This window comes from Lepeophtheirus salmonis, chromosome 8 (genome assembly GCF_016086655.4).
Source record: "Lepeophtheirus salmonis chromosome 8, UVic_Lsal_1.4, whole genome shotgun sequence".
NCBI classification, from domain to species: domain Eukaryota; kingdom Metazoa; phylum Arthropoda; class Copepoda; order Siphonostomatoida; family Caligidae; genus Lepeophtheirus; species Lepeophtheirus salmonis.
Genome location: NC_052138.2, coordinates 4582374 through 4594486, shown reverse-complemented (window position 1 = coordinate 4594486; position 12113 = coordinate 4582374). Strand labels below are relative to the sequence as shown.

The window sequence follows — 12113 nt, the reverse complement described above, 5'->3', positions numbered from 1 at the left end:
AATCAACGTTGAGACACTCATTTGGGGAAAAAAAGGAGAAATATTAAAAGTTAACCACAAAATTACAGTGTAAATGATTGATTTAGTGAGGTAATGCCATGGACCCACTCCTGATTTATTATGAGTATTAAAAATATACCGCCCCAAACTGACAAAATTAAACAAGACCGGACTGATAGAACTAGAGTTTTTTAGATCGATCTAACCCAGACTATCTTAGATTTGGTGTCAAGGAATTTTATTCCTAGGTCAAAATTAGATCGTTTTCAAAATATGGAACCATATATTTTGTCACTATATACCACGTCCTTATCTTTATTGTATCACTCAACCTTTTCTCAAAAAAAATAAAAATAAAAAAATGCCCCAAAATTACTTCCAATCGATGGAATTACTATTTAATGCTTGGTGGTCAAAGCTTAAAAGGAGCTCATTTTAATTAAACCAATAACGGATGGAATACTGATTAGGAGGAAAAGGTAGAAATATAGATAGGTAACAACAATTTACACTGTGTACTTTTTTGCTTGTAAGGTAACGCCTTGATATTAAACTGATTTTATTCGGTCTCAATCTATGTACCAATTTTCCCTCCACTCCTGATTTATGAGCTGTATTATTATAATTATATTATAAAACATATTTAACTTCATATGACGTCACTGTAGGTTCATGTTAACTATTTTGAAGCACTGCTGACGTCATCAGCAAATCATATATAGAATCCGTTTCACTGAATTTTAAATAAAACCCATATTGCCCGAATTTCTTTAAAGGACCCAATTAATTTAGTCTACTATAAATTTTGGGGGTCTCAGACCGATCCACGATTTTCGGACCGAACTCTAACACTAATAAATATATATAGAGGGATTTATGAACATTTGTAAAACATGTGAATGAATCAATTTCATATTTAAATAGTTCTGATTAACTAACTAAGCCATTGATTAATGCATGGATATATTTATTTAATGCGTTAGCAATATTTATTTAATTCAAACTTTATCAAATTACAAAATGAAGTTACTCGTACATGCATACATGATGCACCTAGCTATTAGTGACTTGTTTGCTCCCCCCCCCCTCTCTTCTATCCCTTATAATAATAATTCATATCGACACTTTGGGTAATAAGATTTCTTATTTTGCCCATAACTTTTTTAATTTATAATAAATTTAGAAAAATTCCATATTCCTATAGTTGTTTTTTGAGACGCCATTTACTTTTTGATTTACAGCTCAACCCCTTATTTCAGTAGTTCTTAACCTTATTGGAGGTACTGAACCCTTCAAGCGTCATCAGTGTATTCACCAAACCCCTTCATGATTGGAAAAATATAATAAAAAAAATAAAAATGATATCGTTGAATATTAGTTTCAAATGAAAGCGTCTTTTACTGTTCCCTTTCAGACACAAGTTCAGAAATCCGTGGCTTCACCTTGGCAAGTGGCATTTCGTTTTCACAACAGAGTCTGCTCATTTTCTTTATTTCCATGTACACCATCCTCAAAAAAAAAAAAAAATATTTTGTCACAAACGGTCCAGGGATTTCCTTACAATAAGAGGGTATGGTACGATTTCATGACACCAAAACGTTGACAGTGTTATTTTCTGAAGAGTTGCAGTTGAAGCTGGCTCTGCTCACGTTCAATGATTTCATCCAGATATTCATCGTTCACGTTTGCTGTCGCAACACTAAACGTGAAGAGATGTATCACCCATGCTGGATATGACCCTGTAGTGGGGAAATATCCCTCGAGAGACTTTGTAAGATCTTCTAAGTGCATGGCAATTACTTGCTTCAGCTCAACAGAAGTACCTCGAATTCCGAGGTACATTTCCTTACACAGCTCTTTGAAGAGACGGTGCTTCATAGCACTATTTTTCACGTAGTTCACCCATTCAACAACAACTTTTAATACTTGCGTATGGTTTTTGTTGCCAACGAATGCCTTTGCAGAACACATTGCGTAATAATGATTTTTAGTACATCGGATTTCAACAGCTCTTCAAAACCAGAGTGTCGTCCCAGCATGGCTGGAGCTCCATCCCAACAAACTGCTGAAACCATATTCCATGAAAGATTATTGCCTCTGAAGAAGTCATTCACGAATTTCTTCACATCGACTTCCTTGGTTGTTGTACAAAATAGAAAATTTTCTTGTATCACATTATCTTTCATATAGCGCACAAATACGACAAGCTGCCTTAGATTAGAAATGGAAGTGGTCTCATCGAGTTGGAGGCTGAATTTTACAGGGCTTGAAATAAGATCTCCAACTACTTGAGCCAAGATGTTATTGCTCATGTAGTTTATTCTCTTGCTGATAGTGTCATTTGAAGGAGGAATTTGAGATAACTTATCTTCAGCAGCTTTTTCCTGCATTATATTCGCCATCTTCAACGCGGTTGGTTTTACCAGTGTTTCACCAATGGTGTGTTGTGTGTCCTGATTTGCGATGAGGTAGGCAACTTCGTACGATGCTTTAAGGATTGGTTCGTCGATGGGTATAAAGCGGAGAACAGGCAGAGATGGCTTTTCATCAAATTTAGATCTCTTCACCTTGAATTTGGCAAGTGTTGTGTTCTTTCATTTCCCATCTCCATGCAGCTTTAGGAAGTGTTTCTTCAGTTTTGCAGCTGCTAGACTAGAATTGCTCAATTTGGCTGTGCAAATCATGCATTGATGAAACTGACTCCCCTCACGTTCCTTTATACACGTGAATCCAAATTTTGTGTATTCATCAAACCATTTTTTTTGCTGGAAATAGTATGAGGGGATTGAAAGATTATTCATTAAGTGAAGATTTTTCTAAATGGCTATTTATACAAATTTGAACATTAATATTAATATTTGTTGTTTTATTCATAGGGAAAAGCTAAAAGTTAGGCGCACCTAACATTTTTAACGTAGTGTGACGACATTGTTTCCTTTTTTTTTAACCATACTTCTTTTTTATTTTATACAATACATTAGAAAAATAACAAGGGCAAATATTATGTACAAATTTTGAGACTCGAAAATACATTTTTAATTCAAAAAATATCATTTTGATATGAGGGAGGCTTAATCAAATTTCTTCTTGTTTAAAAGTTCCATTAAAATAGTCTCTTCTGTAATTACAGTCAAGTTAGTTAGTAAACATGGGGCTTGCCAAACCCTTGAGAGTGTCTCACTGAAGCCCTGGGGTTCGATCGAACCCAGATTAAGAACCACTGCCTTATCTAGTCCTCTTGAGCTCCAATAACACTTTTTGTGTTTTGGGTATAGAAGAAGCCCCCTTCATCTAACTCCCCCTGAGAATCTTTACTCCCCGTCTTTACCTGGTCAGATTCAAAAGAGGTATCTACCCAAAGTTTCAGCTCCGTAGGCCCAACAGTATAAATGTTCAATAAGACACACGCATAAATTGAATTATATATTCAAGATGATGTTCAGTTAGTAATTACAAAAAGAACGCGATTTTTAAATTTCATATTGTTTAAATCTCTGTTGATATGGTTTCAGTTGTATGTATGGAGTAGGTGAAGGAAGTACACTCCACAGGAATGAAATAATATTCATAACATCCGTGGGAGAAAAACAGTCTACGGGTTGCCAGCTCCAAAAAAATGAGCAAGATAAAAATGCAACCGATAAGTATAACTGATAATTATATTTATGATTCCCACACGAATCCAATTAACTCTATGTAGAGACGATTAGATGTAAAAATCCCCAATCAAATATTTCGTATTAATAAGCATATGTCCTTAATAAATAACTCAGATACACTTATATAACTACATATTAGATTGTGTTGTTTGTTATACTGGTACCAAGTATTATACCGAACCGGAACGGAGGCCATGACCAGTGATGCCACTCCTTGGGATTTATTATTCCAAGATCTTGAAATATTGACTTTACGTTAGGGTTCATTTGTATCAAAATGTGGAAATCTTGGGATTTTATACAATAATTGATTACTTTTGTTTGATTATATCAATTACATCTCTAAACTTTGTTTGTCTAAAGTGTTGAGACTTTACTACTCGTTTGGTCGTCTTCAAATCCTACAGTACTCGTTCTCGATTTATTCTGATTTTAACTGCAGCAAAAAAAATATATTAGAAAGATCGATTGAACATGTTTGAACTGTAGGCCTGTAGGACTTAATAATGAAAATTGAACAGGGGAATGGTATTCAATTAATCAAAGATACGCTTAATACGCATTTCAGAAAATGATTTTAAACATTTATCTGCAGATATAATTGAAGGTGAAGAAGAAAATGAAATATATAACTGATTGAAAGTGAGTGTCAATTCTGTTGTCGTTTATTATTTTCTTGGGGTTCCAGTGTTGATCCTTGGGATTTTTAGGGGATAATCTAGGGACTTAATTAAATTTGGAGTTGCATACCTGGTCATGAGTAGGATTTGTCTTTGTGGACACAAATTTTTTTTAATATTAATCGAAAAAATATTAATGAGGTCGTATTAATGAAATACAGGGTGCTGGCAAAAAAAAACTAATATGGTGTCTTGGCTACTCTAATCATAGATGTAGCCCCCCTCGGTGCAGCAATGATGGTACCCATTGTAGATGTAGTCCTTAGACATGGCATCCCAGTGCTGGTTGACAGAGACCTTGAGGTTGTTGATATTTGGATAACGAACGGTGCAGACCTTGGAATCAACATGTACCCAAAAAGTAAAGTCCAACCAGGACGGTAGTGGGCCAAAAGTGTCAAAAAAGAGTTCCAAAGACTCAAAAAAGTCTTGCAACGTTGGAGATGGGTCTCTTTTATGGTTGGTGTTATCAGGAGCCTCTCCAACTTCACGAGACTCTTGCCCCAGCCTTTATGATTGTTTTTCGTTCGGTTCTGACCGCAACACCAAAGTCCTTATCGTGCTCCCGTATCGACTTCAAAGGGTTGGCCTGGGCAGCCTCCTTGACTTCTTTTAGATTCATTTTCCTACCCGTCTCAAGCTTCCTATCCACCGTCTCCGATTTCATAACGGCATAAACGGTTCGCTTGAATCTCCATTGGTTTCTTTCCAGCGTCCAAAAGTGAGCGTACCGAAATTATTTGGTCAAGTTCAGATAGCATTTCTTTGACTTCTAATACACTTAGGAAGATCTAATTTTAATTCTATATTTATTTTTAGTATTTGACCGTAACAATGTTATCACATTCACAAAAATCTTTGATTTATATAGCAAAAACGAAGTTTAAAGATTTTTTCGACGCACCCAGTATTACAAGGGTATGCATTTACATAAGGAGACTGCTTCTGTTAGTTTTTGTTAAGGGTCTCTTATGTGGAAATCATTTATGTTCATTTTCAGTGTATTTCCAGATTTGAATCGAATATAAGCGATGTTATTCTAAAATGAATTCTGTTTGTTTTTATTAGTGATCGCTCTAAAGACTAAAGAACTCATCAGTCATCCCAGTTATTCGATTTTTTCAATTAGCCTTTCATTATTATTCCTTTATTCTTTCAATTATTATTGTATTGAGTAGTTATATGTTAATTATTAGTTAATTAATAATTATATACTCACACTTTATTTCTCTCTGAGTTACTTGTTTTGTCGAATTAAAATATATACTTTCCTCTATATAAAATATAACAAGAAGTTTTTCTTATTTTAAAAATGACAAAAGTTCCTCTTTTTTTAAATGGATTTCTACCTAAATCGTTCAGCTTAAACATAATTTAATTTTAGTTGCAAAATGTAAGTAATAATTTTAAGATGTCAACAAATTATAAAAACATTGAAAAGGTGTCAATTTTTTGGTTTACAGACGAACAAGTCTAATACATCCATTTGATCCCACACATGATTTTTTAAACGTGTACATGACCTTTGTTTTTTAATTTAAGTTTTTCTATACTATTTTTTACTTACTAATAAATGCTGCTTAGGTGAAATTAAGGGCTTGAAAAGTTCACTTAATTTCTTGTGAACTTTTCTCTAAACCTACAAATATACATTTCAAAAAAGACATTATTGAATTAACATATGATTATTCTTGAACAATACTTTTTATATATCAAAATTTAATAAAAAGTATTATTCAAAAATTATCATATTTTAGCTTAATGTTTTTTTGGAATTTTATAAGAATTGTTCCATAACTAGTTATACTATTGATTAGATAATTATACAATGTAGCTCGTGAGTTGAAAAATTAGATATAAACTAGAATTTTCCTCATCTCCCCCCCCCTATATATATTGTGGTTTTTTATATCCAGGAAGGAGATTTTCTTTATAAACTAATGACATATTCGGTTTTATGAAGGGCACATGATGAATGTTAAAAACTTCCATAAATAGAAAATAAAATATGGAAATAAGGAAGAATACAGCTTAAAAATATACAAATTCAAGGTTCAAAATATTACTTGTAAAAAAAAAGTCATATTTAAAATATATTTTCATAAAAACCCAAAAGAATAATGCTTTAGATTTAAATATTCCAAATATTAACTTCTCCACCTTAAGGCAATTTTCATCTTTCTTGAAAATATAAATAGGGCCTAATGGTTTTCACAATTCAGGTTTTGATTGGAGTATTGTAAATGTAGGTTATTTTGGAGGACTCAACAATCAATTTAAAAAATTATTCTCACTGCATGTAAATAGGTGTTGGTAAATATCTTTGCAGTCTTTTTTTATAAGGTGTTAGGGTAGAAAAATAGAGAAATTGAAATTAATTCTGAGCTCTTCTGCTTTTTTTAAGGAGATCATTAGGCTTAGAGAGGAAAAATATTCAGTTGAACTTAAGTTCGCTCCTCTTTCACGTTATTGTCAAAAATCCTTTGTCTTGTTCTCTCTTCTTCGAATATTATAATTTCCATTGAAAAAAAGTGCACAAAGATAAAACATCTTACAGCAATAATCCTTTGTAAAACAATTTGGGTATTTATTTTTTGTTGTATGTATACGAAATAGTCGTTTGTTAGTCAAAAAATAGTTTTTTTTAAAGAAAAATATCAACTTTAATGTCCTAAGATCCTCAAGAATTGAAGAATACTCATAATAGCCTGAGAAATGATTTTTAATATGTGATGAACAGGGTAGTATTTTAGTCTTTAGAGCACTCACTGTCTCTGCTTTACCTACACACGCCCGTTTCTAAATCTAATCTGAAGTCATATTAATTTTTTTTTTTTTCGTTTTATGTGTACTTTTTTTTTTTTTTGAGGTCTCGTTGTTAAAAATGAGTCATCATCCGACACACAAACAGAAAGACAGGCATAAAGGTGAAATACTTTCAGTGTGTACTTATCGTGACTTGTAATTTCATTCCCTGTAAAGTTCATCCCAAGATATTTCATTTCCACTTTGAAGAGGCATATTTAGAGACGTGATATGTTCAAACTCGTTAGCCGTTTTTGTGTAAGGCTGTACAGGGAGGCAGGAACCTGGAGAGGACTATTGACGGATGAGAGACAGCTATGTTTGATTTATGGTGTTTATGGATTATAAATGACGTCACTACATCTGCTCCTCCCAAACATTCTTCAAATTGTGAGAGTGATTCGATTTCTTTCCCTTTAACATAACGGGAGGTCCTGTTATTTGAATCAATGATTATTTGTATCTAAATATTTTTAAATATTTGTTAGACATTATTGGTTTTTGTGTTGTAGGAAATAATATTATGTGGATTGAATGTATATCAAATCCCTCATCTTTTCCTTCCTCCCTCCTTTCCTTCTCCACCCCTCATCATTAATTATAGTTAATAGTAATACTCGAAATGGGTCGTATAACGTAGCGACTCACGTCCATGCATAACAAATTGATTTTTATTAGAATGACACAAAGAGCTCTCTCAAAAAGTAGGGTGAGTATGTGAGTCAGCTAAAGTGCAAGATGAGAAACCCTTTCACAAAAATACAACAGAGTGACAGGTGTTGTCATACATAAGATGTTATATTCACTTAATGTATCAACCGAAACCAAGATTTACGACTAACAGATACTATCAAAATCACTCCTTCCGAGCAGAATGAGACTCCATAGGGTTCCCTTGTATTTCTATTTCCATTACAGTTCTTGGTTTTCGGAATTAAAAAAAATGAAAATATTGGAAGGTTAAATTTTCAGAAAAATTTGAAAAATAAAATTTGAAATTCTAAGTCTTTACGAAAAAAAATTCAAAATTTATAGATACATGCACAAAATTGCTTTTTTTATGTAAAAAATTTCAAAAACCTTTTTTCAAATATTTCTTTTTTCAAAAAGTTCAAAAATTCATAGCTATTCACAAAAAAATTAGAAAAAATAAATTAAATTTCAATTATTAAATTTTTTTAAAAATAAATTAAATTTCAATTATTAAATTTTTTTAAAAATAAATTAAATTTCAATTATTAAATTTTTTAAAAATAAATTAAATTTCAATTATTAAATTTTTTTAAAATAAATTAAATTTCAATTATTAAATTTTTTTAAAAATAAATTAAATTTCAATTATTAAATTTTTTTTTAAATAATTTCATATTTAAAATTTTCTAGTAATAAGCACAAATTCCTTTATTGGGGGAGGCTACATCCCCTCCAGACAACGCCCCTGAAAGAGGACACTTGGGGCTTGGAACCAGATCTGAAGTATCCAGGTACGGTATAATTAAACTTTGTTGCTATTTTGTAGACTTCTGATAACTCGATTGTGAGGATTTTTTTAAGGATTGAATTAGAATGTAATATATGGTAAAATTACGTTGAAATTTGCTGTAATAAAAAAGTTTTCACCAATTGTTGATTTGTGATAACTCGATTTGGAACATATACCGTTTTATTGACTCCTGATAACTCAGTTAAAATGCTTCTAGAGCACTGAAAGAAGCTATAAACGTCAATCCATGGAATACTCCTCATAGATCGTGGGAACCTTCTATCTCCAGGAGGTTATATATCTTCCTCAATCGAACCACGGAGAATTCTTCTAAAAACGTCAGCTATCATGTTTTATTGAAACCGTATATTACCTTGATTCGAAAAAAGGCTACTGCATTCCATGGCACGAGGCTATAGCTCAACAGGGAGCCAATGACTTTAGCACCGTAACATAAGACAGGCTGAACATAAGGATGAAGATGGAATTAAAAGCATTGCCTTGTTCTATGACGGGTGTCCGGAACAAAATATGAACACAATATTGCTTGTGATACTATATACTACTTCGTTCAGCAGGTGGTACATGTCCACACTGTCGAACTCTTCTTTTATTAAGCCCAATATGCCAACCCGAAGGTAGTAGGATGCATTCTACTATGGCGCAACCCCTCAAGGACACACTGCTACCATAAACTCCAAGCTAGGATTAAAGGCGCCACAGCACTTCTTAATAAAGGCCTTGGATATAGCCGCCGACTGCTTCTCGATGGAGGCCTTGAGGTCATACTAATTTCGTTGAAGGATAGCACAGACTCTCCTCTCTACTAAGCCCCGAATGCCCTAGTTGAGGGAGGGACAGTGAGGGGGAAAATGAGAACTGTTGACCCATTATGTTAAAACCAAGTCAACAATATATGTCCTTTATTCACGTGGTTGGCCTTGGTTACTGTTGAAAGCAGTTGCCGATGTCACCGTATATAACAAGACTTCACTAAATCATTCATATACCTCCTCACTGTCTAATCACTGATATTGAGAGCCTTGTCATACAGCCTCATCGACTTGGCCAGACTTCTAGATATTGAACCCTCCATGATCATAATTTGACGACGTCTATCACTGCCAGTGGACGTTCAAGGCTCTACCTTAACCTACCATGCTTTAAATCTTGTAAAGAAGACTCTGGGAGCACCTTATAACCTTGATAATCTCCTTCGAAGCCCACTTGGGCGTGGAGGAAATGAGACATCCTTTGCCTTTTCCCCTACATTGTGACAACCGTTAATTTTTGAAAGTTTGTTTTTTAACCGGAATCCAAATTGATTTAAACAATTTTACCTTGCACACTGTAGTACTAGCTTAATTGCTAGAATTTTAATAAGCATTTTTAAATCCTCTTAATTAAATTCTTGAGTTATTTTAAGTATTTCCTTAATGGCTGTGAAGATAAAAAAGAATACGAGGAGAACCCAAACATAAAACAAATTATGGACAATTATTGTCCACCTAAAATCTAAATTATCTAAAGCCCCCTTCAAACAAAAGCAACATACATAACGCATAATACTTTAAACAGGCATTTTTTTTTGCATTGATATAAATTACTATATTTATTTTGTTAATCGTTTATTCAAAAACAATCGTATATTAGCTTTTATCTCGTTATAATAGAAAAAATGATGTAATCTGAAGTTAAGAGACAATTCATAAATATATATATTACAAATGCAGGCGTTATTTGCTGTTTATTTACCACTGTTTCTAAGACTGTGTTTTTATCTACATAATACATATATAATTCAAAACAAGAATGAATTGGAAAGTTGAGGGATATATAGTTGTTGGGGATAGATATCAATTATACAATTGAAGGTTAAAGGAACAAGTTAAAATATTTTTCTGCATGATATATTGGGATTTTCAAAAAAGTGGTAACTTTTAGTGACTTAACAAATCATGCTCATGATAGAGATGTTCATGAAGTTTGACTTGTTTTTTTGCAAATACTTGTTGAAATTGAACATATTTGAATAGAATTTAATCAATGTATGTGCCATTGATTTCAATGGCACGTTCCAGGGGGGCCCTTGAAGTACTATTGCTCCTTGATGAAATACTAAATCTTCTTGGGTATCCATAATTTGTTTGCTACGCCTTTGAGATCCTCAATATTGGTGTAGTGATTTATGTTGGCGTTGGACTCTACATGGCACCAGATGCTGTAATCCAGAGAGTTGAGGTCTGGGCTCTGGAGGGGGTTGGGCAGAATTTATTGGACCAAAATGCTGATATTGTTGGCTCGCAAGGGAATATGGTGAATGAGAAAGTTAATAATTTATTTTTAAGAACTTCTTTACTGTTTATGAAACTTTAGATTGTAATATAGTTGAAGATGACAGTCCATTTGATTGTCCTCAGATGTAAAACAGGTCATCTGAGATATAGAAAACAGAGAATGTAATTTCTCATAGAATTTCAAGGAAAGAAAGGGAAATGTAAAAAGGCCATCGAAAAAGTTAGAAGGGATTAGGCTTATTCTTCAAATACCAAGGAATCTCCAACACATAATTTCTTAAAATGTGTAATAGTTGTGACGTGGTTGCACTATCAGAAATGTTATAAATGTACTTAGTCATTTGATTTATTTGATATTGGATATCCTTCGAAAATTAATTATATGTAAAATAACGAGAAATTTCTAAGAAATTTTAGTATTTGCTTCAGCATCTCTACGGAGTCTAGGGGCGTGTACCACACCCAAAAACCAGCCTCAATCATGGTGTGGTTTTCCATTCCAGATGGGGTAAAAATCAATAAAGACATATAACTGGACTTCTTAAAAAGCAAGGTACTTAAATTGGTCCAATAAGATTACAACATATTTTTTTTTGCTTCCAACAAGATAAGGTTTTTGCTCAAACTTCCAAAACCGTCCAGGAATGGTATGCCTCCAAATTTGATCATTTTCGGCCTAAATAATTTTGGCCTCTTTCATCACCTGATTGCAACTCCCTGGACTCTGCAATATAGACGACCGATTGGCTGCATTTGAGGCTCCATGCAGGGATATGAAGGAGGACATGGTGTGTGTCTATACTGTCAAGAGATTTCGGAATAATGCCAGACATTTACAATCAAACTTTAACATGTTCTACTATTAAATATTTTAATTATATAATGTTGTAATTAAACAATGTTTTTCACTAAATAAAACAACCTTGTAAAGGTAACGAGGTGTACAGGGTGGTATTTTTAAATACAATAAATTTACGGATAATGTATATTACAAATTATTTCGAGAAATTAATGAAAGTATTCATTAATATTTTGCTATTACATGTAGGGATCCATTATAGTGAAGTCACTCAATCAACCCAACCCCTTCCAGCTTCAAAAACAGCCTCCATCCTCTCCCTGAACCTGACAAGGTCCCTGAGAAGGAAGTCGTCCCTGTCAATGTTGCCACTTCCTCAAGAATGGAAGC

General features: G+C 33.2%; 1 protein-coding gene across 1 annotated transcript; it reads right to left on the bottom strand.

The window, feature by feature from the left end:
- Window positions 1–1608: 1608 nt before the first annotated feature.
- Window positions 1609–5006, bottom strand: LOC139906168 (protein FAM200C-like). Its single transcript, XM_071890523.1, has 3 exons — window positions 4878–5006; window positions 1927–2567; window positions 1609–1882 (listed from the first exon to the last, which is right to left on the bottom strand). The coding sequence occupies exons 1-3, from the start codon at window positions 5004–5006 to the stop codon at window positions 1609–1611; spliced, it is 1044 nt and encodes a 347-aa protein (XP_071746624.1).
- Between the last annotated feature and the right edge of the window lie 7107 nt (window positions 5007–12113).

What these genes read in the sequence shown, in the direction of transcription:
- LOC139906168 (XM_071890523.1), bottom strand. Translation starts at nt 5,006, where the DNA reads ATGAAATCGGAGACGGTGGATAGGAAGCTTGAGACGGGTAGGAAAATG. An exon ending in ATAAGGACTTTGGTGTTGCG is followed by an intron (nt 2,568 to 4,877) that starts GTCAGAACCGAA and finishes GCCAAATTCAAG; the next exon opens with GTGAAGAGATCTAAATTTGA. An exon ending in GCAACAAAAACCATACGCAA is followed by an intron (nt 1,883 to 1,926) that starts GTATTAAAAGTT and finishes CGTGAAAAATAG; the next exon opens with TGCTATGAAGCACCGTCTCT.